Below are 25,224 nucleotides of genomic sequence, written 5' to 3'. Positions count from 1 at the left end.
CCAAGGGTGCCTTCCCAGAGGAGTGGCAACTGAGATGTGTTCTGAAGAAAGAGTAGGAGCTGTATGGTAAAAGAAGAGGGAAAAGCACCTTCTATCCAGACTTGGGTGGGGAGGGTTTTGCCCAGATGAAATCACAGTGATTATCATTTTTTTTCCAGTACATGTGTATGTGTTGGGGGTGGGTCTGTGAGCTATTTAGGGTGATTAGAACATAGCATGTGGAATGAAACCTGTTTTAAATGAACATTTTTATGACAACCAATTCTTAATTCACTCAATAAGAATTTATTTGGGTACCTGCTGCATGCAAAAAATTGGAATAGGCATAAATAGGACAGAAAATAATCATCCCAGGTCTCCAACAAGAACAACCGTCTACCAGTGGTCCTGATTTGCTGCTGCTGCCTGGTGTGGAAGGGCTGCGCTGCATGTGGGGAGGAGGCTGCACAGTTCTGCTCTGTATGGGAGGGGTCCCTGCAGTGTTTACACACTTTGATCAAACTATGGGATTCCCTCAAGGCTGAGGGGTAAACAGGGAAATGCACTGGCCTCGCAGGGAAAGTAAGCCTCCAGGAAGCCTGACCAGAGAGCCTTCCAGGCAGGCGGTGAGTCTGTAGGGCTGGAGCAGCTGCCCTCCCAGAGTGGGAATGGCACAGGTATGCTCAGATGGCCACGCTGTTGGGAATCCGGTCTGGAGACAAGTAGTAATATGGCAGCTTCTTGTTCTTGTTGCGCTCAGCGATCATGCTGACGATGACCTCAAGGTTCTTGCGGAATCGAGCCATGGCCTCCTTCACAGGCTTCTCGATGAAATGTTCTTCTGGGTACATGCCCAGGAATAGCTGAGTGCCCAGATATAGACAGGTTAATCGGCCACCAATGTGAACTGACAGGCCTGTCCCACCCCAGGGGCCACCCCTTGGGAGGTCAGGGAGGGAGCATCTGTTCACCCCCCATTTTCACCCTCTGCTGCCTGCCGAGAGTGCACTGAGAAGGCAGATGCCGCCTCCAACCTGCCTTCCCCAAGGAAAGCCTGGGCTTCATGGATTAGTGGGAAAAATAACTGCCAGGCTGTCGAGTGGCCATGAGATGATGCAGGTGAATGTAGATGCTGCTAGTGGTCCTAGCTGTGGTGGGCATGTGGCCTGGTGGCCTGGGTGGGCCACCCTATGCAGCACTCCCACTTGCCATCTGGGCTCCAGGCACTCAGGAGTACGGGGAGGGCTGAGGCAGGCCTGTTGGGGGACTCAGAAGAAGTGGTTCCTTGTCAGGGTGGTGTGCTCATTTGCATGCTCACAGATGTCTGCAAATTAAAGCTAGACATCTTGTTTAAAAGCTACTCTATTGGATAGTTAAGGTAGTTTCAGGGCTGGAAAAATGTGAGATTTTGGATTTAGTGTGTGGAGGTCAATTGTCTCAATAATCTTTGACCAAGAAATTCCTCTAGTAGGAGTGACACACATGCATGCCCAGTGAGGGACCAACACACTAGCGAAGGCCCGGAAGCAACTTAGATGCCCAATCCATCTGAAGCTGGTGAAACTGGGACCATCGTTGTATGAACCACTGAGCTTCTGCCAAGGGGTTCAGTCCACCAAGATAACCAGATTTGGTGTTAGGTTAAATAAGGAGTATGAGTCTAGAAGGAACCCAAGAAACTCTTAGTCGTTCCCTCTGGGGTGCTAGGGAGAAACCACATGGAAGAGCTTAGTTAATAGCTGGGGAAGGGGGGCACACACCACCCTCCGGTGACAATGAGCGGAGCAGAGCCTGTGTACTCTTCTGTCCTGCCACCCTGACCTGTGTCCAGGCTCAGGCCCGAGGACCTGGTGGCACATGCAACCCAGTTGGGCTCCCCAGCCTTGGAATTCAGGATTCCTGGCCCCGTGTGTCCAGGCTGAGCCCTGAGTCACAAAACCCTAAGGGTGGGAATGGGTTAAACTTGGGGTGACCTGGGATTGCCCCCGCACTGCTCAGCCTCACCTCGTTTTCCTGGAATTGGCTCAGCGCCCACACTGCACCCAGGTGCCAGCAGGAGCGGCCACGGTCGGGCAGCGTGTCCACGATCTGCTCTATGGTCACGACGCCCTTGGCCGTGGGCGGCGGGGCTCGCATGGTTGGGGGGGCGTTGGGGATCCAGGAGCACCAGTCGTACTGCAGGACGGCCACCAACAAGCATGGGCGTCCCGAAGCCCAGCTACCCGCCCACCTGCGGCCCGCCACGCCCACACCTGCCCGCCGGGGAGGCCGCTTGCGTGGGCGCCCCAGCCACCGGATCCTCCCGCCACCGCGGGCTGGGCCGTCGCCCCATCTCCTGCCCGCAGCCGGCGCCCTGGGCCGAGCCCGAGGAACCCGTCCAGCCGCCCGGATCCCCGGCCCACCCCGGCTGCCTGGGATCCTGCAGGAGCAAAGACGGCGGCAGAGGGCGAGAGGGCCCGGTCGAGTCCCCGCTGCGAGGGCCCCTGGCCCACCTGGCCGAAGTTCACCGCGGCGTGCTGGGCCGAGGCCGTGAAGATCACCACGGTCAGGTACTCCGACAGCTTCTCCCGGCTCTTGAGCGACTTGGGGAAGCCTAGGGCGGAGCCACGCGAGCGCTGAGGCCCCGCCCGGGACCCCTGAGCCCCGCCCCGTCCCGGGCTCCCGGCGCCAGGGAGGACGCCCGGGGGCGGCAGCTCGGCCGGGGTCGCCGCTGTAGCTCTGGGCAGCCTCGTCCTCCGAGACGGCCGGTGGGCAGCGGGAGCCCGGGCCCGGGAGGGGCGGGAGATGGGGCGGGAGGCGCGGCCCTACCTGAGGCCTTCCTGCCCCGCATGCCGTACACGTAAACGTCCTTCACGAAGTCCTGCAGCTCCTGGTCCTCCTGCACCACCTGGTCACTCTCGTAGTAGATGCCCACCACCTCGGCCGTGAACCTGGCTCGGGGGTGGGGGGCGGCCGGCAGTGGGTGACGCAGCCAGGTGTGCGACGCTGCGCCCCATTGGCGACCCTGCCACTTACTCCTAGTGTCTGGGCTCAGGACCTCCCCTACCCCGCGCCTCCCTTCCCCCATCAGCGCCTCTCGGGGAGCCCGCGCCGCTGGCGCTCACGTCTTGATGGCTTCCCACACCAGGAGCCCGTCGTCCCGGTAGAAGTAGTAGGGGATGTCCTCTTTGCTGTCCATGCCCCGGGCCTTGATGGCCTCGGGGAAGCACAGGGAAGTGTAGGTCAGGTCCTGCATGGCTCTCTGCACCATCTGCACGTGCCCGCCGCCCCCTGTGGCGTTGGCCTGGGGTGGGAGAGGAGTGCTCTGAGCTGAGACTCCCCCTCCCCTCTCGTCCAGCCCGAGCTCACCCTGCATCCATGACAACCTGTGCAAGGGCAGTGAGTGGCCAGGCACGCGGAGGGGCAACCTATGTCCTGTACAGGGGCGGGAAGTTTAATGCAGAGATGCCAAGGGCAGCGCAGGAGCGCCTTACAGGGAGTCTTTGCCAGATCCAGCAAGGGCTTGAACAGTGGGGACACAGAGCTCCAGCACGGAGGGGGAGCTCCCACCCCCAGGAGGGCAGCCAGGCAGCTTGTGGGTGTGTGGGAGTCGCAGCACTAGTGGGCCTGGGCTTCTTCAGTGCAGTGCATAGGATACCCAGAGTCATTGCTCCTGGGACCCGCAGTCCCCCGTCCACAGAGCTCTGCTGAGGGCCTGCTGTGTGCTTAGCTGAGGGCTGGAGTGACACACAGGAGGGATCCTAGTCCTGGTCCCAGCAGCTCAGATGCAGACACACATGCTCACATCTGTGTGCACACGTGTGCACACACACACCACACACATACACAGTTGAACACACCCAGGTGGCTGAGCAGTCAGGGACACAGAATTTTCAAAGAACTTGGGTGCTGGGTGCTAGAGATTGGTGGTCATTTGACCAAGTGGGACCAGCAAGAGCTGCTCCTGGTACTTTATGTTTGGATGCAGCCTGGGAGGTGACAGCCACAAGGGAGACTCTGTGGCGAGGTCCCATCCCCACCCCCAAGTCTGCAGCAGGAGTGTGAGCCAGCATGCATGAGCCCTGGTGCGCGGTGTGGGTTCCTGGATCCATTTTGGTCTGAGACCCGCCCCCGCCCCCCACATCCAGGTTTATAACACAAGGCAAGTCCTATCTTGCTGGTTTGAGTTGGGTTTTGTCATTTGCCTCCCAATCAGGGTCTCAACTCTAGTGATCGTCTGTGCTGGTGACTCACTGCTGGGGGGGAGGAAGGTCAGCTGAGGGCTGGCGTGAGTCCAGGCCGGTAAGGCTGCAGGGGCTCAGGAGCTGGGTGCTGCCTGAAGGCCTGTGCGGCAGGGGGGCGGCTCAGAGTGCTGGGCAGTCCAGGGCAGGACCAGGGGCAGCAGTGGGAGGGAGACACAGGTCCTTGGTGTGGACGAGGTCAGTGGGCCATGAGGAGTGGGTGCCAGAGGCGGTCTACACCCATGTCCCAGAGGCCAGGAGAGGGCGGGCGGGGAGCTGCTGACGGGAGGCGTGGCTGGCGCTGGGGAGGAGTGCTCCCTGCGGCTGGGTGGAAGGGGCCAGAGACTGGCCAGAGAAGCTAGGAGCCAGCGCTCTGGGCACAGCCTCCAGCCTCCACCCTTCCCAGGCCTCTACCTCAGTCAAGACCTCAGGTGGGGGTGGAGGCTGCCAGGCAGGGCTCTTTCCAAAGGCCAAGGGTACTCACCTTGTCAAAGAGGCCGTACTCACAGATGAGCTGCTCGCGGGCCTTGGTGTTGATGGCAATGGTGAACCGCACGTGTGCCACCAGCAGCTGGGGGGGGGAGGAGGCCTCAGAGAGGGCCCGGCCAGGGCCTCTGGACCAGGTGCTCCTGGGACCCCAGCAGCCTCTCCCCAGCCCCCGGGGTGAGGGGATGCTGGATGCAGTGGGAAGTGAAGGTTGGGGTGCTGACCTTCCTGCTGAGTGACTGCTGGGGGCCTGGCACAGCTCTGATGCTTAACTGTAGAGATGATACTGCTAAAAACAGGACGTCAACACTGGTGTAGTGTGTAATTACAGTCCTGGGCACTGTTTTAAGCTGAGTTTATTAACTATTCTAATCCAGACCATGATCTGATGAGGCAGGTGTACTAGTTTGATCTGTTTCACTGATGAGGAAAATGAGGCACATGGAGATATTTTAGCCCGCAGCTACTCCAGCAGTCAGTGCTGGTAGGATTGAGAAAGAGAGGAGAGTGACAGCTGGGGCAGCCACCAGGATCAGCCAAGGATCACACAGAACTCATTTGCGTTTTAAAATTCCACTCCGGAGCCAGCCAGGTCCGGCCCAGCAGCCCAGTGGAGCATCCTGGGGAACAGCAGGCTCTCAGTTGCTTTCTCCCTTGGGGGACCTTACCGACTCCCAGAACATCTCTCCTGGGGGCCCCCTCTACTGCCCACTCCTAGCCACAGTTCCCTGTGGGAACCTCAGTCCCCTGCCGCCCTCATATCCTGGATGCTCTCCCCCCCCAAGCAGGAGGTGCTGTACCTTGAAAATGGGGTGCACAGCAGGCAGCTGGCGGTACAAGGCGATGCCGAAAACTTCAGACACCAGATGTGTGCGCAGAAGGTGTGTGATGGTCTGGTGGACATGAAAGTCACTGGAACGCACCCAGATTTTGGCCAAAAGCCAGTCGTATTTTGCATCCGAAGGGAGAAAAATGGGGTTCTCCTCTCCTGGGATTTGCTTGAGCTGATATGTTGGAGAAAGAAAACACATTGCTATATTTTGCTCCAGACTATAGTTGTTGGAGAACCTGGCCTCTCAGGAAATTCTAGAACAATCCACAGTTCTTAAACAGTGATTTTTGAATCATGAGAAGAGCCTGGAAGGGGGTAGAGGGCCCAGGGGTGTATTTCCTGTCTCAGTGACATCACTTATAATCTGCACGACCCTGGACGGCACACTGAGCCTTTCTGAGCTCCAGCTTCGCCATCTGTGGGGACAAGAATTTCTCAGCTCGCAGTTACTGGGTGCTGTTAGCTCCTGCTTGCTTGCCACTCGGCCCTCAAGCTGCTGAGCCCGCCCGAGCTGTGCCCTGAGCCCAGACCCCAGACCCCGGCCTGGCCCCGCCTGCAGGAGGCCGAACCTCTTTCCCCCTTTCCAGTTTAACTCCACCCTTAGGCGAAGGTGATTTTTTTTCTAAAATGCAAATAAGTCATGTGAATCGCTTTTTAAAAAGCCACTCAGTCACCTCTTAATGCCAGAAAATAAAGCCCCCAAACTCCGTGGGGCTCTGGCTGTCGACGGCCCTGCAGACGCAGCGCCACGTTCCCGCCTCGCGCGCACCCAGCCCGGCCCGCGCCCTCCTGCGCGCCCGCAGCCAGGCGCGCGCCGTGCGTCGCGCGGGGACGTGGGGCCCGGGCGCGGGCCGACAGCAAGCGTGCGCCAGAGGAGCGCGAGGGCGAGGACGCGGGGTCCGGGCTGAGTCGCTTGTAGTGTTGGGTAAGTGCTGGGGAAGGTGACATCCTCCTCTGCCTGGAAAACAGCGCTGTCCCCTAGAAACATAATGCCAGCCACACAGGGAATTTTACATTTTTAGGAAGCTACATTAATAAAGCGAAAAGGAAACAGGTGAAATTTAGATTACCATAGAATTTTATTTTATCCAATGTATTCAAAATCTTATCACTTCACATGAAACCAGTCTAACACTATTGAGAGATGCTTTGCATTCCCCCCCCCCCCCCCCCCCCCGCATTCTGAGTCCCGGAAGTCAGGGGCGTACTGTGCACCTGCACCGCGGCGGGTCTTGGCCGGGAGGAGCGCAGTCTCCAGAGCCCAGAGCGCGGCAGGCGGGGCGCTGCAGCGTGGCCGGCTCGCCCCCCTGCCTGCTGGCTTGCACTGGGGCTGGCTGCACCGGTGCCGCGCCCCTTCATTCTACGTAAGTGAAGTCATGCTGTCTCCTGTGTCTGTCTTGCTTTTCTGCTTTAACTCACCGTGGACGCCCTTCCAGGACGGCTAGGATGGCTCGAGCGCATTCGATTTAACAATTTCATGGTCTTTACGTGGAAGGTTTCAACCAACCCTCTCCTGCCGTCAGATCGTTCTGTTTCCCCACTAGCAATGCGGGGCTGATCGTCCTCCGCCGCCGCGCTCCCACACCTCAGTGCGTTTGTTTCTGCCGCCCCGGCCGGCCGCGGAAGACACTGCTGAGCCGCCGGGCCTGGGCATGACAGTGCCCTCACCATTGCTCCAGAAAGGTTCGTTTTGCCCGTGCACACCTGGTCAGCCGTACCGGTTGTCAGAACACTTAGCTGGTAAGCAGTCTGGGCCCGCAGTCCCCCGCCCAGTGCCCCTCCAGTTGCCCTGGCCATGCCAGCCCTGACCCCAGCGTCCTCTGACCTGCCCACTCCGAAATCCAGAACCTCAAGAGGCGCACCTGGCACACAGGTGCCGGCCCAGGCCCTGACCTCGGGCTGCCCAGGCCCGCTCAGTTCTGACCCTATGAACACTACTGGGCTATCACAACTCCTAAGCAGTGCAGGGGGCAGCGGTTGGCTGTTACTATTGTTATTTTTTGGCTAACACAATGGGTCACATATCTCATTAACTTTAATTTGCATTCCCTTAACTATGGTGAAGTTGAGAATCTTTCCATACAATAATTGTTCATTTACATTTCCTAATCTGTGACTTGCCTATCATATTCTCAGCCCATTTTTCTACCGGACTTTTTGTCTTTTCCTTATCAATCTGAAGGAGCTATTTGCATATCACAGATATACATCCTATAGTTGTCACCTATGATGCAGTTATTTCCTCCAATCTATTTTTGCCTTTTGGCTTTGTTTATGGCGTATTTTACCTTTCAATTTTAAAAACATTATGTGATCAAGTATGCCTGTCTTTTCCCTTATAATTTCTTGGTTTCCTGTTTTTACTTTTAAAAGTCTGCATATTATCAATTGTCCTCCTAAATTCTTTTACTCTTTCCATTCTAATCTTCACTTCATCTGAAATTTATTTTTATAAACATTGTGACGGGTTCAATTTAATTTTTTTGTCATGCAAAGACAGTGTGATAGCACCATTGATACACCACCCCACTTTCATTGTTAAAAAATCCCCATTGTCATGCATTAGCTTCCTGTGTAGGGGTTCTGTTTCTAGATGTCTACTTTATACTCTCGCCCTGGCCTGTTTCTTCTCATGCGAACATCTGCTTTGATTGACCTTACAGAATCCCATAATACCCAGCAAGGAAAGTTTTCCCTCTGCATTTTTTTTTCAAAAAAATGTTTGACTGTCCTTGAAGATTTCTTTTTCCACATGAATCTTTAAATTCTTTTATTCAGTTTTCTCACATTTTTTAGTTTCCTCCTCACACCCCCCCAAAAAAGGAGAAAAAATGCTGATTGAAATTTTAATTGGAAGTGCACTAAGTTTGTATAATAAAATTTGGTAGAACTGACTTTTTATTACATAAAGTTTTCTTATTCAGTATCAAATCATTGTTAAGATTTCATTGTATATTCTTTAAAATGATTTTATAGTTTTTCTTTATATGGGCATTATATTTTATTGTTAGCATGGAGAAAGGCTATTGGTTTTTTGAGGGGTATATTTACCTAATCGCTTTGCTAAATGAACTTATTAATTATAGTAGCTTTTTAAAAAATTCAAATCTCTTGTGTTTTCTAAGTCCACCATCATATGATTACCAGAAATGATAATAATTCCCAGTTCTTTTACAGTATGTTTATTGATTGTTTTATTTTCCTGTTTTATCACATGTGGTAGGACCCCCTAAAACAATGTTAACTAACAATAGTGATATCAGCATGCTTATTTATGATTTTAATGGAAATGGTCTTAAGTTTCCTTTTTTGAATGATGTTTACTGTCTTTACGTAAATAGGTTTCTTCTATTGCTATTTTAACTTTTATTAATTGTGGCTACTAAATATTAAATTCCCTTTTAGTGTTAGTTGATATAATCATAACTTTTATTCTTATTGGTCTGGTGGCTGGTAGTTCTCTTCATACTGAAATATCTGGAATAACCCTACTTGGTATATGAGTCATTTATTACACTGCTGCATTCACTTTGCTGATACCACTTTTAGATTTCTTTTAAAATATTTACTTGGGAACTGCCTGTGTCCAGTTTCAGAGCTAAGGTTATGCCAGCTGCACAGAAGGAATGTGGGGCAGACAGACCTTGCAGGGCTCTGGAAATGGCTGCCATCTACTGGGTGCTCAGTCTTAGCTGCTCACCATGCCGGCCTCCTTCCAATTGCTTATATGGAATTGGCCTATTTTCTACTCTTTTCCTAGGTTCCAGCCATTTCCTTTAGCTTTTCTTTTCAAATTTGTTGCCATATAATTACTCTTTTAAAAAATCTATAATCATAATTACTTTTTTTTTTTAAGAGATGGGGTCTCTGTCACCCCTGCTGGAGCGCAGTGGTACAATCATATCTCACTGCAACCTCCAACTCCTGGGCTCAAGTGAGCCTCCCATCTCAGCCTCCCGAGTAGCTGGGACTACAGGCGCATATTACTGCACCCAGCTATAAATGTTATCTTTTCATGTGTCCTTTCTTATTCTGAATCTTGTATATGTTTGCTCTGTATTTTTTCCCCATCAGCCTCATGAGGTGGTTATTTAATTTTTTGAGTCTTTCAAAGAACCAGATTTTGGATGTATTATCCTCTGTCTTTCATTTGCTTGAGTCTTTAGAGTTTGCAAAGTTGTCACTTTCCGGACAGGAAAAAGACTCAGGAACATTCTGTGGCTTGCCCTAGGCCTAGCTGCCTGCTAGCAAGTGGCAGAGCTGGGATTTAGGCAGATTTAGCCACCTGACTGCAGGCGGCTCCAAGAGATCTCTGGGACAGGCTGCTTCCGAGCCCCTCCTCTGGGGATCTCTGGGCAATGTCTTCTTCTCTTAGGTCACCTGCCCTTTACCTGCTGCATCAGTTTCTTAGGCATAGGGCTTCTATCTGATGACAGGCAGGGAACTCCTCTGTGGGGACTTGCCCCTGGGAGCCTGGGGGAGTGTGGAATCTGGAGCCAGATGGCCTGGTTTGAATCCCAGCTCTGCAGCTGATTGTGTGCCCCTGTGCCTCAGTTTCCTTATCTGGATAAAATGATCAACAGTAGTACCCACCATCTCAAAGGGCCGTGGTGATGATTACATGAATAAAGATATGTTCTTGTCAGAAACGCCAGTGGCCAAATGTCCTTCAGAATCCAGAATTTTAGGATTTTAGCAGTATGTATACTTCATTATGTGTCATTACCCCACCCTCCAGCCCAGGGCTGAGGCAACAGAGTAATTTACAAACAGTAGCACTTCTGCAGCTATCCACGCGCACATCACAATGAACAGGACACAGCCTGTAAATAGCCTCTCCTATTGGTTCAAAGAAGGTTTGTTTGCAGCCAATGAATTTGTTGCATTTTAAAAAATACGTAGCAGTTTTCAGCATTTTTTAGATTTCAGAATTGAGGGTTAGGGATTGGGTACAGGCTAACCCTTAGGATAGTTTTGGTGTGTGGTTAGTGCCTGACATACTCAGCTGCTATGATGTCCACTGCACCCAGTGTCCGGTTCACAGACATCATTTGCTGAAGCTCCTGTGCCTGTCACCCATGGGGGCCCCTGAGCAGTCCTTCCCACCCTCAGGGACCTATACCCAGTCCTGCCCCGCTCTGTCCCCTGCTGTCTGCACACCAGCTCCCACAGTGTGGCAGCAGGCTGGTGCCAGGAACAGGGGGAGATGGAGCCTTGTGCCTGGCTGCCCCCTGCCAGTTGCTCCCTTCCTCCTCCTCCCCAGTCCCTGGTGGACACACAAACCTGCGGGCATGGATGGTGGCGTCCCAGGACTGGCCCAGTCCCTGACACCAGCACCCATGGTGCCCCTCAGTGGCCTGTCTCTAGCTCGGCTCCCGGTTTCACCTGCCTGGGCCCTGTCAGCATCTTGATTTAGGGTCCCCAGTCAAGGTGCTAGGGTTGGGAGTGCAGAGTGTCGTCCCAGGGCACTTCTTGTGGTGGCAGGGAGCCCTACCTGGTGTCTTACTTTCTTGTCCACTGAGGGCAAAGCCCTCAGCTTCAGCACCCTCCTAAGGATCTCCAGGCAGAGCTACCCCCTCCTCCTGCAGGTGCGGATGGAGCCACCCAGGAAGGTCCTCCCTGAGCCCTGGACCACTGAGGACTGAGCCACTTAGAAAGGCGGAGAGCCAGACAGCCTACCTGGATGGCAATGGGGACGATCTTGTTGGCCAGGTTCTTATAGAGCAGGCAGATAGGTGCAGCCAGGAACTGGAGCGTGCAGGGGTCTGTTTTGTTGGCGTCGATGCCGTCCAACAGCTCAAAGTCGACAATGAAAATGTTCCCTTGCTGCAGGAGGCAGAGAGACGTGTCCGAATCAGTTTCAGCAGAGATGGGCCCGCGAGTCAGGCCCCGTGGGAGACGACCTTTGGGGTCCCCCTGCCCCACAGCTCAGTGGGGCTCAGAGTTTCTAGTTCTTTTGTCCCTGACTCCAAGGCAGATTGACATGAGGGTTCTCCCCCGCTGTGACAGGTGTGGGTAAGGCGAGGGAATGGCAGCGGCTAATTCCACATTTGTTGTGCCTGAAACCTGCTTGACCCTCATGAAAGAAATTGAAAGACCCCTCAGCGTGGCAGTCTGATAGAGGTATAGGTTAGGAGACATAGATGAGAAAAGTCAGAAATCGAAAAGCGACGCTGAGAGTTCAAAACCAGTCCAACGCCCGCCACCGCCAGAGCAGGGACCAGGGCCTCGCTTAGGAGGAAATGACCGGAGGGCGGGGCTGTCTGCAGGGAGGGTCTGTAGGAGCGGGGCGGGCGGGGTCTGCAGGGAGGGTCTGTAGGGGCGGGGCGGGCGGGGTCTGCAGGGAGGGTCTGTAGGGGCGGGGCTGTCTGCAGGGAGGGTCTGTAGGAGCGGGGTCTGCAAGGAGGGTCTGTAGGGGCGGGGCGGGGTCTGTAGGGGTGGGGCGGAGTCTGCAGGGAGGGTCTGTAGGGGCGGGGCGGGGTCTGCAGGGGCGGGGTCTGCAGGGAGGGTCTGTAGGGGCGGGGCGGGGTGGGGTCTGCAGGGGCGGGGCGGGGCGGAGTCTGTAGGGGCGGGGCGGGGTCTGCAGGGGCGGGGTCTGCAGGGAGGGTCTGTAGGGGCGGGGCGGGGTGGGGTCTGCAGGGGCGGGGCGGGGCGGAGTCTGTAGGGGCGGGGTGGGGTCTGCAGGGAGGGTCTGTAGGGGCGGGGCGGGGTCTGCAGGGGCGGGGTGGGGTCTGCAGGGAGGGTCTGTAGGGGCGGGGCGGGGTCTGCAGGGGCGGGGTCTGCAGGGAGGGTCTGTAGGGGCGGGGCGGGGTCTGTAGGGGCGGGGCGGGGTCTGCAGGGAGGGTCTGTAGGGGCGGGGCGGGGTCTGCTGGGAGGGTCTGTAGGGGCGGGGCGGGGTGGGGTCTGCAGGGGCGGGGCGGGGCGGAGTCTGTAGGGGCGGGGTGGGGTCTGCAGGGAGGGTCTGTAGGGGCGGGGCGGGGTCTGTAGGGGCGGGTGGGGTCTGCAGGGAGGGTCTGTAGGGGCGGGGCGGGGTCTGCAGGGAGGGTCTGTAGGGGCGGGGCGGGCGGGGTCTGCAGGGAGGGTCTGTAGGGGCGGGGCGGGGTCTGTAGGGGCGGGTGGGGTCTGCAGGGAGGGTCTGTAGGGGCGGGCGGGGTCTGCAGGGAGGGTCTGTAGGGGCGGGCGGGGTCTGCAGGGAGGGTCTGTAGGGGCGGGGCGGGGTCTGCAGGGAGGGTCTGTAGGGGCGGGGCGGGCGGGGTCTGCAGGGAGGGTCTGTAGGGGCGGGGCGGGGTCTGTAGGGGCGGGTGGGGTCTGCAGGGAGGGTCTGTAGGGGCGGGCGGGGTCTGCAGGGAGGGTCTGTAGGGGCGGGCGGGGTCTGCAGGGAGGGTCTGTAGGGGCGGGGTCTGCAGGGAGGGTCTGTAGGGGCGGGGTGGGGTCTGCAGTGACTGACTGCTAGCCAGAGCTGGGGCGGCCGGGCTGGAGAACGCCGAGCGACCCGCGGGGAGGCCGGGAGGCCGGGAGGCCGGGAGGCCGGGAGCCCAGGAGGCCGGCACGGGGCGCGGCGTTTCTCCAGCCCCGCCGCCTCCCGTTCTGGAAGAGGGGCTGGCGTCGCTGTCCTGCGGGCGGGCTGGGACGGAGCGGCGGGCAGCGGGGCCCCTGCCTCGTGGGGTCCCTGTCCTCTTTGGGCCCGCGCATTCCGTGCACGGCCGGCCTGGTTGCGGGGTTGACTGTCTCGCGACCCGACGGCCCAGCGGGGCGCCCTCGGGCTCTGCGGGCGGCTGGGGTGCAGCCGCGCTCTGGGAGTGGTGCCGGCCCTAGCCCCGCCAGAGAAGCCGCTGGAGGACGTCGTTGCCTCCGCCTAAGGACACCTGCCCGGAACGTCCGCCAGAGGCAGCGGAGGGGGAGGGGCGCGCGGGTCCCCTGGGCCCAGGCCCACCCAGCCGGGGCACTTCGCTGCTTCCTGTGCGCTGAGCCTACACATTTCTTGGATTAAGCCAGACGGAATTGATTTTTGTGATTTGAAGCCAAAGAATCCTAATATAAAGTCTAAGAACAAAAACAACCTTGAGCTGAAACAATGAATCAAGACTAACAACAGGGATAGAATTTTTCTATTCATATTCCAAAAAATGACTGCACAGGTAAAGATTAAAAACAATTTAGGAGTTTTAGTAAGCCGCAAATTTACCACAGATTGCTAAAGTGCTGAGCGTGAAGGACTGTGGCGATAAGAATTACTGTGCGGGTGTGTAAGAGTGTGGGCAGGAGGGTGGCCCAGCTCCCAGGAGATGAACCCTAACTCGCCTGCCCTAGAGGTGGCAGGGACTCCCCAGCAGGGGGCCATCGCCCTGTCCCAGTGCTGAGAAGGGTCCCCTCCCTGAGCAGCTGGGTGCACCGGGGACTGCTCAGTTCCTTCCAATTCTAGGATTTTATGGCTTTTAAGGTTCTATGATTCTCTGATTTGATGTTTGAAACCTACAGCCACCAAATCACTGTTACTACACCTAGCAATGAAGTCTACAGAAGAGCACTGCTCTCTGTGTGTGTTGTTGTTAATGTCAGTTGTCTGTTCTGGGCTGGTCAGGTCCAGGAGGAAGGGGACAGGACTGCCTGCACTGGGGCAGGGGACCTGTCTGGGGAACTCAGCTGGGTGTGGCCTCCAGAGTCAGGTGGGCAGCATACTGGGGCTGGGAGGTTTATCCCCAGGTGGCACCAACCACCCATCTGGCTGGGGCCTCCAGGCAAGCTGGGCATGCAAGACAGGGTGGCCAGAAGCAACAGAGGCCACCTGGACACCTGGGGGCAGGTGGCAGGGGGCGGGTGGCAGGAGACCCAGCTGTGCTGGCTTCAGTGGGAAGAGGCAGACTGATGGGAAACTGAGGCCAGTGCCTGTCACTGAGTCCCACCAGATCCAAGTAGAGTCGGTTTGAACTCCTGTCTCAACACTAGGTCACCCTTGCAACTGGGAGTGGGGGTGCTGAGCCTACAGGTGAAGGTGGGGAGAAGGGGTGGGGAGATGGGGTGGGAAGAGAAAGAGACAGGAGCAGTGCCACCCACATTTCTAATTAGCCAAAAATTCTGCGAGGTTTCTCCCCACTCCTCCCTTGTCTGTTCTTACCTAAGGCTTGCTTCTTTCTCTAGTTTTCTCACCTTTGCAAGGTGCGTGGCAGTTTGATGCCTGTGTGAAGCATGTGTCACAATGCCTTGGCCTATCACAGACCCCTAGTCAGGGATAGCTAGCCCTATGTAATTATTGATACTGAAAATATTGATATTATGTTCTCAGACACAAGTATCGTGGAGAAACACCCCCTCAATTCCTCCTCTGATGTTGCACAAGAAAGTTTGCATAATGCCCAGGATGCTGCCAGGAAAAGGAAGAGGCCACTCCAGTGAGGGCAGCCAATCTCGTCAGCACAGCTCAGCTGACAGATGGGCCTGGAGCTGGTGTCCTGGGGTCCTGTGAGCACTGGCCAGCAGGAGGTGGCCTCCACCTGACAGAGTGTGGCTTTGGCCACTTCCCCAGCCAGCCAGTCCCTACCTGGACCTCCTGCTCCAAGCTGAGCTCCCGCTCCAGGCTGCATTCCACCATCTCTGTGGTCACCGGGAGCTTCTCAGGCAGCTGCGTGCAGCGCCGGATCAGCACGGGGTTGCAGCCGTTCAGGAACTGGTAGCCGAACATGTCGTCTTCCTGCCAGCGCTGCATGACCCGCTCTGTGGGCAGAGGAGCAGGGCCCAGACTGAGTGCTGAGCAGAGGGCAGCCGGACCCTGCCTTAGAGCCGAGTCCCCGCCTGGTCTCCTCTCCTGGGTGTGCACTGGCCGCCTGGCCAGCCACAGGCGCCACTCGCTGTGACCAGCTGCTGCCCCTCTGCCCGTCCCTGTGTCAGACTGTGGCTCCACCTCATCTTCTCTGAGCTGGCCCTTAGTGGCTCAGGAAGCTGCTGAGCCCTTAGTGGCTCAGGAAGCCCCTCTCTCAAGAACTCGGGCCCTTCAGCCCATCATGGAGGGGCCAGGGTGGAGGGAGGACAGCGGAGGGGAGTCCTGGGGGGAGTTTGCCCAGGCCGGTGCCCCATTCCTACCTCCTTAACTTCCTTCCCTTGCCACGACTGGCCACTGTGATGCCAGTGCTCCAACCAAACACATCCTAGTCCAAAGAGACCAAAGGTGGCTTTCATGAAATGCTTATCACACAAGCTAAGTTTTGCCTTTACTCTGTTCAGAAGCTCTGCAAATGATTAATTTATGTCAAGGAAAATTTCTGATATTTTTGAGACCTTTGATGAGAAATGAGTTCAAGGGTGCTCAAGCTTGAGTGTCTGGGCATGAGGGTGGGCACGAGGGTGACCACAGTGAGGCAAACGTGGGTGCAGAGGTGCCAGAGAGGGTGACATGGTGGTGAGGCCGGGGCATTGTGGTCCCGTGCTGCAGCGGGGCAGGTCAGCCCTTGCCACTTTCCCGGCAAGTCTCAGACAGGAGAGTGGCATCCCCTCTCCCCAGCACCTCGAGACCCCCAAAGGTGCACTCACCGGAAATAGTGTTGCTGATCTTGACGAAGATTTTCTCAAAGTCAGCAAAGTCACTCCAGGAAGACTGGAACATGTGCATGAAACGGTTGATGAACAGGTTCTCCATCCTGCAGGTGAGAATGCAGGTCACCTCCAGGCATGTGCCCGCCTCCCTCTGCATGGCCCTCACACCCAGGTCTTGGGGGCCTTGCCACAACCCCAGGCAGCTCTGAGGGGACAGGTGATTGGCCTTGTGTGTGCCATTTCCCAATGCCCCTCCTACTGCACCCCGCCTATGGAAGAGACCAGGTCATTGCCCTCCAGAACAGGTGACAGGGCCTCGAATTCCATCCAGGCCTGTATTCACTCATTCACTCATTTATTCATCAGGCACCTGCTGCCCCACTCAGTGGGCCAGCTCCTGAGCACACTTCCAGGGACAGGCACCGGAGCTCCCTGCTCTGCCATTGCCTGGATTTTGGGGGGATGAATAATCCATTTGAGATCAACACTATTTACTTTCTGCTAGCCCTGGCTCTGTACTGGTGCTGAGGACACAAGCTTCCAAATGCCTATTACAAGGGACGCAAGATGGAAACCCAAGGCAGGGGCTTGCTAAATTCAAAATGCAGGCTGCGGGGACCAAGGGAGTGGAAGTTAGTAGCCTGAGCAATAATCCCAGAGGCTTCCTGGAGGAGGTGTCCAGGAAAGGAGAAGAGGGGAGAGGCTTCCCAGGCTTCCTGCATGGCCCAAGCAGACTGTAGGACAGAGGCTTAGGAATTCCGTCTGGTGCTCACCAGACATACTCTGCCTCAGTTTCTCCCTCTGGCACACACAGCTGAGAAAAATGAAGGTGACAGGCTATCCTGTCCCTCCCCATGGTCAGTGCTTGCTGCCCACTCCTCCAGCCCCGGCTGTGGCTGCCCCAGCCTGTGCTCTGTGCCTCTTCTCGGCTATGGCTACGTTGTGCCCCCACCTGGATTCACGTGCTGACACGCTAACCCCCAGTGTGACGGCAGGACTGAGAGAGGACGCCTGCTGTTTGAGCACCTGCCGGTGGTGTTTGGATTGGCAGCCCCAGCAGACTGAGGCGTCTCCAGCCGAGTCCAGGGGCCTCTGCGTACCCTCCCAACCCAGTGGAGTCAGAGGACGGAGGGTCAGGGGTTCTGTCCAGAGTGAACCTGGCTGACAGGACAGAGGGCCCAGTGACATCCCAGCGCCGCCGTCCGGGGAAGCCAGCCGTGGGTGTGCATGAAGGCAGCAAGGTGGAGGACTGAAGGCAAGCAGCCCCTCGGACAAGCAGGAGACAAGGTCTCCACGGCCCTGCCAGGCCCAGCAGGATGTCGGTGCCTGCTCACATGGCCACTCGGATCCCTCCTCAGGGCAGCAAATGCTTCTCTCCTTGGTACTGGCCCGCCCCTTGTCCCCTAGGGCCATGATGCTCAGGACAGGGTCCTAGGGCCCAAGATTCCGATGAGACAGGACGAACCAGCCCCTGCAGATGGCCCACAGGACGTGTTGCTGCCAGTTGCTGGGGCACAGCCAGGTGCTGTAGCAGTAGTGGGCGGCCGGGGCCCTGGAATGGCCCCAACAAAGTTTTTCTCAGCCTTGCTGCCTCCTTCTCCCCCTGCACCCCTCCTTAGTGGATACCCTGGGACAGAAACCCCTGCCAAGCTAGAGGGGCAAACCTGTGGCATCAGCGTCACTCTGGGTGTGCAAAAGGACTTATTTCTGGAAAGGAGAGGCCTTCCCAGGCCCTGATCCCCGCAGGGCCCAAGGACGATCTGGGCCCTGGTGGTGCCCAGGGAAGAGGTCCCGTCATGGCTGCTCACCAGTTCTTGTCGGGACCTGGGGGTGAGTTACCACCCCCCAGCTGGGTCTCTTTGACTTCAAAACAGATGGCTGGTACTGAAAACAGGCTGGGTGTGGTAGTTCTGAGGAAGCCACAGATCCAGGAAGCAGTGAGTTAGGAGGAACATATTTGCATGTCATCTGGAGGCAAAATATTCCTGCATGCTTATAGACAGTTGGAATATTCAGGGCTTCAGAAATCTGTTCTTGCACAAAGGAGGAACCTGCGGCCCAGGGAGGGCACCCGGCTCATCCAAGGCCACACAGGCGGATAAGGACATGGCCTGGCAGGAGCCCTGATGGCCTAACTTCAAGGCTTCCTCGGAGCCGAGCTGTGGCCCAGGCTGGGCACAGCTGTTGGGTGTGGGGCGGGAGTGCTGCTTCCTCTGCCCCCTTGCCCTCTCCTCTTCTGAAGCTTCTCCATGCTCCATTTCACAGATCTGCTGCGCAGGGTGCGGGGCCAAGCCTACTTGAGGGCTGGCCTCCCTCCAGCAGAGCAGGTGGCTCAGAAAAAGCAAGTGGCCAGTTACCCAGAAATGGCATGGACACCAAGCTGTCTGAAGCTGGAGGTTCAGTGCGGAAGGCTGTTTGGTGACCTCAGCCATGAGTTTCAGTTTTCTGCCAGTGGTGCTGAGTTTAGCCTGGGGCAAAGTGTTACTGCCACAGCCTGAGCCATGGGTCTGCCTGCGGGTCTTCCCTCTTGCGGGCCCGTCAGTGCAGAGTGGGCTGACGGCACGATGGCAGTACTTCCCCACCAGTCCATGAGAGGGCTGGACCAGAGGCTCTCACAGCCCCCACCCCCTCTGCCACATGCTGGCGTCTGGACACAGGAACCCTGGATGGGGTTGGGAGTCCCTCCCAGCGATCAGGGGCAGCGATGGGTGCAGGTCAGCGTGGAGCATCGAGGGCCTGGCCCCTCCCAGCCATGTAGCACTGGGCGAGTCCCTTAACCTCACTGTTTCTCAGTGACCTCATCTGTGAAATGGGCATAATGAAGGCCCCTCTCTCATAGAGCTGACACAGTGTACGAGTATACAAAGCATTGGTACGTAAAAATAGTAAAACATATTAGCAACTACTACCGTGATGATCACTTCCTGTTACTATCAAAGTGTGCAGCCGGGACCACGGTGTTCCACGGGGCCAGAGGCCAGTCACATCCAGTCTGCAGCACAGCACTTTGCTCCCTCAGCGCAGTTCGCTCTGCCCCTTTCTTGGCTTCGCACCCCGTGCATGAAAGCGCCTCTGCCTATTGACGTCTTTCCTCTTCCTCCCCTGTCTGCCCCCGGACAGTGCTCTCATCCTGGGCTCCAGTGACTTATGAGTGGCTGCATGTGACAGGCCCTGGTCAGCCCTGACCACCCCCGCCCCGACCGCTCTGAAACATCTGAGAGTTGACCCGTCCTGTGTGGGCATTCTCTCAATGCAGAGCCCCCCAGGCCTTGCCCCTGCTCAAGCCCCCGTGGCCCTGGCCGCCTAGGTACAGGCCAGGCTCCTTGCCCCCTCCCCACCTCGGCAGCTGCAGCCCCGCTTCTTGACCCAGGTCCCCACACGGGTCCTCCTGGATCGCTGGGGTTCTCACTGCCACACTGCCCAGAATGCTGTCCTCTCCACTCCTCCATTCAGCACGGTGAACTCCTATGCATCCTTCAAGACCCAGCTTGGTCATCTTCTCTCCTGGAAGGCTTTTTCCTGATGCTCTTCCCCTAGAGTTACTTCTTTCCTGCCTGAAGTTCCCCCAGGACTCCGTTCCTAAGGAGTATCTGCCAGGCACTATCGTGATGAGCTGTCCTTGGCTCAGTCCCCATGAGATTGTGAGCTTCTTGGAGTTGGGACCAAGGAGCCACTTTTGATTCATCTCTGTCCCTTATACCTCAAGAACTCAATAAGCATTTGTCAAAGGAAGGGCAGCCTCATCCCATGGGTGTGCGGGAAGCCCAGGGTAGACAGCAAAGAGGTGCTGATCATGCCTGAGAGGGCAGCTCCCCTGCTGCAGGGCTTCTCCATGTGAGTCAGCAGTGAAGGTCCTACCCGGCACCCAGAGTCGAGACACTAGTGGGGACACACCCACGTGTGCCAGGCTTCACACAGGGCGTCGCCTGCCTGCAGGCCTTTAAGCCTCACAACAATTCCCCGAGGTAGGATCATCACCCTCATTTTATAGGAAGAAAACTGGAAGTTGGAAAAGTAAATAACTCTCCCAAGATGGCACAACTTGAGTCTTAATTAAAACCCAGCTGGCCAGGCTCTAAAGACAGCAACCTTTGTTCTTAAAGAGTAATTAGAGATGAGGTCGTGTGATGAGGGGGAAGCGGGGTGACCCCGTTACCAGTGGGAGAAGACCAACGCTGTCTTTAGGAGAACTTCCTGTGTCACTGGGGCTGACAACTACGGTCCGATTTTAATCTCACGACATCCTGAGTAGGAGCTGTGGTCTCATATTTCAGATAATGACAGCGAGGCTCAGGGAATTTAGACAACTTGCCTAGGGTCACCCCCACCAGCCCAGGGCCTGCTCCAGGTGCCTCTCATGCCCGGGCAGGTCTGTGTGAGCTGCCTCCCTGCTTTCATTCCTCCATCCGTCCCCCACCCATCACCCACCCATCCACCGCTCCCTGTATCCCTCAGCCATTCATCTCTCCTCCTTTCTCCCTTTATTCCTCCCTCCCTTCCCCCATCCATTCACTATCCATCTGTCCCTCAACCCCCCCTCCCTCCCTCGCTCCCTCCACCATGACTGAGCCCAAGGAGCACTTTTCCCTGGAGTACTAGTGCCTCTCTGATGTCACTGCCTCCGCATCCTTATCACTCTCTCTCCAAACTGCTACCTTCACAAGGGCCTGTGTCCTGCTTGTCCATCCTAGTCTGGGGCCCGCCCTACGAAAGCCACGTGGTTTTGCTCAGCGTCGCCAATCCCGGGGTGGGGGGGGATGCAAAGTGAGACATAAGTTGCCGTGATTAATTGCGTCCAGGCAGCAAGATGTTACGTGCAGCTGTGTTACTAATCCAGATGTTTGATTTTAACTTTTTTCCTAGTTGATCCAAATCATAGCAGGGGAAAAATGCCCCAGCTTTGGACCCAAACAAGCCTGGAGTCATATCCTGGTTTTGCCAATTTCTGCCTACCTGACCTTAGGCAGATTCCTTGACTTTGACCCATTGGAGACTCAGTTTCTTCACCTAGAAGTGGTCAATAATAGTATTCACCTCCCAGGACTGTTGTGAAGCTTAACATAGATGATTGTGCAGGGAAAGCACCCATGCCAAAGAGCCTGCCTGGGTTAGCGGCTCTCAGCCCCGCTGGCCTGCCGGATTGTGGCCCAGGGTCCCCCCTCGGAGCCGCTCACCTGGCATGGCGCTCGCGGGGAGGTGCTGATGCTGCTCAGGGCGTTCTGAGGCTCAGGCAGGTCTCAGAACCGTGGACTCAGGGTTTGCCAGACTTGCACGATCAAAAGAATTCCCCAAAGTGCAGTGTGCAGATCCGAAGGCCCTCTGCCAGCCCTGGGGTAGAGCTGGGTGACCCGTATTTTTAACAAGCAGCCAGGAGGGTCTCCTATCGGCAAACTTCTAAAAGACTCTGCTGTAATTCCAGTGTGAACACAGGAGCACAGTGGATATTTCTGCTATTTATTAGCAGGGCCCTTGTGCGAGGTCTTTGGCCTCCCTTCCTCAGGCTCCTCAACTGCAAAGTGGGCACAGTAGCTGTGCCTGCCCCCTGGGCTGCTGTGACGGAGGAGCAGGGGACACAGGTCCTGGGAGGTTGCCGGCATCTGGCCGTTGCTACCACGGAGCCTGCCCTATAGGTGGCGGCCTGGACACCGTCTGCCCTGAAGGTGCCCAGAGAGGGGATGAGAGGTGGTGGGAACAGGGCCTTCCAACCAAGCCCCTGCTTCAGGCTGAGAACACAGCCACATCTGGCATCTGGAGTCCTCCGTGTCGTGACCTTGTTCTGACATAGGCCACTCTGTGGTCGTGCGCCGAGGAGCCACTCTACAGCCAAGACACACTCAGCGAGTCTGGGAAACCCTGCTGGCTGTGCTGCTGCCCCGCCAAGGCCCCTCTAGGAAAGGAGGGAGGGGTCCCACTCCCAGCCCGACACCGGGGGTGCCCAGTGTCCTTAAGCTCTTGTAAACTTACGCTTTGGAATAGTTCAGGACAAAGTCCACGCCTTTCTCACTGTCGAACTGGATATCACGGGGTAAATCCTTGTGGCATTTGGCATCAATACTCAGTGGGAAGCCAGGGTTCCACTCCATCCACCTGCGCGTGAGGAAGGAGAAGAAACCGCATTCAATGCACAGGTGAAGGCTGCCACACTGTCTGACGGCGGTGCGTGGCAAGGACTCCTGGGGTGATGAGGTCAACGCATCACAGGCTGACCCTGTGTCCAGTGAGGTCCTGGGACCCTTCCCAGGTCGGGTGGCAGCCAACCTTGCTGTGCCCGGAGCATCGAGACGGGAGAGACTGGGCTTGCTGCCGAGGGCTAGTGGGCGGTGGAGGCGTGCACCGAGTGCATGGAGTTCAGGGGGAAGCCTCGGGAGACCACACTTACTAGAGCAGACAACGACAGCAGTGCAGGCCTTGCTGGTCACCAGAGGCAGAAACAGTTAAGGCTGCCCAGCCACACCCAGCCCGGATGCTCAGCACCCTACTGGCCTGGGCAGTGCGGCCCCAGGGCTGCGTGCATGCTCTGCGGCTGGTGCTCAGGGAAAGGGAACAGTTCTCATGCCCTCAAGGCAGCAGAAGGCCTGGGCAAGGGCCCCTGGGCGCTGGCCGCTGAAGGACTGTCCTCTCCGGCCTGCTGGCCGATAGCAGGTGCAGAGACTGTGACAATCAGAGTGGCCCCTCTAAAGAGAAGCGGCACACTGCGCCCAGCACAACGTTTTAGATTCTGGTGCCCTTCAAACTTCATCCTGCAGCACTGGATGTTTGCTTTAAAAATCTTTTATTTTACTTTTCTTTTTTATTTTATTCACCAAACTTAAACAGTGAAAACAAAACCAAACAAAACTTTGTTAGTTTCTTTGGGGCACAGGGAATGTTTTGTTTGTTTAAATCTAAACTTTACATTCTGGGATTTTAGCTTTTTCGTTTATATTTCTCATTCTCCTTCCATTTTTATCTGTCTTTCGCGAGGATAGTACAATATTGAGATTTTAGGGCATTGAAAACTCTTGAGCCCTTTTAACAGTACCTTGTACTTTTATTGCCTTAAGAATCCCCACTGCTTCCCTGGTGCCCCGTTGGCCCCGGTGGTGCCTCAGTGGGATCGTAGGAAGTGAGAGGAGCCAGGTCGGGAGCAAACGCCCTCTGCGAAGAGCTTGCTGTCATGTGGCCCCTCACGTGCCTCGCTGTCGTTTACCCATAATATTCTACTTACCCAGACTTTAAGAAAACTTTCTCTTTTGGTTGCTTGTATTAACACTAATGCTAGTACATTAACAAGGATAAAAATGTGGGGAAATGTACAAGCAATTTTTCTGTGTTTTAGAAATGACTCAAGGCATCTCCATTACATGTCTAAAATTGAGCCAGTCATTTGGTAGTCCCACTGGTAGTAACTACCAATTAGTTAACTATCATTAGTCATATCAGTTTAAATGTTATTAACAATTTTCTCCTTGCTGCTAGGCAGTTCAGAGGCTGTAATCTTAGGAGCTCAGTGAAGCTGGATTTTTTTCAGTACGTGAACAATGAGCCCAAGGAGGATATCTATGCCAGCAAATGGCACTAATGTTTCTTTATTTCTTTTCTTTTCTTTTTTTTTTTTTTTTTTTGAGACAGAGTCACGCTTGTTGCCCAGGCTATAGTGAGTGCCGTGACATCAGCCTAGCTCACAGCAACCTCAAACTCCTGGGCTCAAGTGATCCTTCTGCCTCAGCCTCCCAAGTAGCTGGGACTACAGGCATGCGCCACCATGCCCGGCTCATTTTTTTCTCTATATATTAGTTGGCCAATTAATTTCTTTCTATTTATAGTAGAGACGGGGTCTCGCTCTTGCTCAGGCTGGTTTCGAACTCCTGACCTTGAGCAATCCGCCCGCCTCGGCCTCCCAGAGTGCTAGGATTACATGCGTGAGCCACAGCGCCCGGCCGGCACTAATGTTTCTTAAGTGAAGAGGTTACCTGGAGAGACATGGGACACTTTTCCTCCGCACAGAAAAGACTCCCCCTCCAGCCCTGCCCCAGCCCCTGGAGGAGGTGCAGAAATGCCCCATGTGGGTGGTTTAGGGGGTGATGGCCTCCCAGCACACAGAGACGGGGCAGTTGCCTCCTGAAACCAAACACCTGTGTCCCTTCCACTGCAGGTCACCTCTGCCTGAGTGCCCCGACGGCTGGCCTGTGCAGGAGGCAGAGGCCTTCGTACCCACAGACAGAGACAGGCGAAGGAGGACACTGAGGAAGACCAACTGGAACAACCAGGTGGAAGTGAGGAAGAAGCAGAAAAGACATTTAATTTCTTTTCTAAAAAGAATTGAGGTCCCTTAAAATCTGTACCCCCATAATATACCAAAATAAAAAAAATAATTAAAAAAAAAATAATAAAAAAAAAAAAAAAAAAAGAATTGAGGTCGCAGAGCTGGACAAAAGGGGTCAAAGGGAGCACTACACCGTGGAAGTCCTCCAGGCAGTCTTCGCCGGGTAGTAGAAGGAAATGCAAGATAGAGGGACCACTTGGGAGAAGGCTGAAGGAGTGACATTTAAAGCAAGATATCCTAATCTGGGACAAAAGTCTAGAGGCTCAGATTTCTTAAGGAAACAACTACAGAGGGGCAACAATATGTGGATTCTGGGAATTACAATGTGGCAAAAGCAAAAATGAAGAACAAGCAACTTCCCACTGCAGCCCCAGATAAGACGGAGGTCACTGGTGACCACGTTCCCACTGCGCAGGACCTCCCTCCACGAACCGCCCCTCGTTGCCAGCAAGCTGGCTGGTTGATTAAAGGGCTAAGCCACATGAATCTTCTAATTCCCATGATTTCTCCTTTATATGTTACTTGTCCTCTTTTTATTTCCTTTCATTCACTGAGTCATCTGAGACTGACAGCATTGCAGGTAGCTGTAGTGTGTGCTGCTACTACAAGGGAATTCTACACGTGTGTAGAGTTTTTGATTAGTTTAACAGTGCACTGCTGAAAAGGACATGCTGGAAAACATAAGTAATCGACTTGAAAATAACGGTGTATATTACCTAAGTGTAGGGCTGGTTCCAACAAGTAACAAGCAACTTTTACAATTATAATGTCTTAGCTTTCATTATTTCATCTTAATTATAGCTTTGTATGTTACTCATATTTAATATAATTTCTATTGTATTAACCTCTACTTTCCTTTTGGGTTTTGTAAAACA

At 55.4% G+C, this 25,224-nt stretch overlaps 1 protein-coding gene and 1 pseudogene across 1 annotated transcript in view; one reads left to right on the top strand and one right to left on the bottom strand.

The window, feature by feature from the left end:
* Positions 1–262: 262 nt before the first annotated feature.
* LOC105860129 (polyunsaturated fatty acid 5-lipoxygenase) overlaps positions 263–25,224 on the bottom strand; it is a 48,159-nt gene continuing 23,197 nt past the window's right edge. Inside the window, exons 4-14 of the mRNA XM_012744636.3 lie at positions 22,009–22,131; positions 16,042–16,148; positions 15,056–15,228; positions 11,197–11,343; positions 5,486–5,689; positions 4,684–4,770; positions 3,084–3,262; positions 2,788–2,909; positions 2,472–2,572; positions 1,984–2,154; positions 263–842 (exon numbers count right to left, since the gene is read on the bottom strand). Of these exons, the coding sequence (XP_012600090.2) occupies positions 663–842; positions 1,984–2,154; positions 2,472–2,572; positions 2,788–2,909; positions 3,084–3,262; positions 4,684–4,770; positions 5,486–5,689; positions 11,197–11,343; positions 15,056–15,228; positions 16,042–16,148; positions 22,009–22,131 (1,594 nt within the window). The 3' untranslated portion in view covers positions 263–662. The remainder of the gene's footprint in view (positions 843–1,983; positions 2,155–2,471; positions 2,573–2,787; positions 2,910–3,083; positions 3,263–4,683; positions 4,771–5,485; positions 5,690–11,196; positions 11,344–15,055; positions 15,229–16,041; positions 16,149–22,008; positions 22,132–25,224) is intronic.
* On the top strand, positions 24,428–24,813 carry LOC142875586 (cAMP-regulated phosphoprotein 19 pseudogene; annotated as a pseudogene).

The sequence above is a fragment of the Microcebus murinus genome, chromosome 14 (assembly GCF_040939455.1).
Source record: "Microcebus murinus isolate Inina chromosome 14, M.murinus_Inina_mat1.0, whole genome shotgun sequence".
Lineage (NCBI taxonomy): Eukaryota > Metazoa > Chordata > Mammalia > Primates > Cheirogaleidae > Microcebus > Microcebus murinus.
This window is presented reverse-complemented; position numbering and strand designations above follow the sequence as displayed.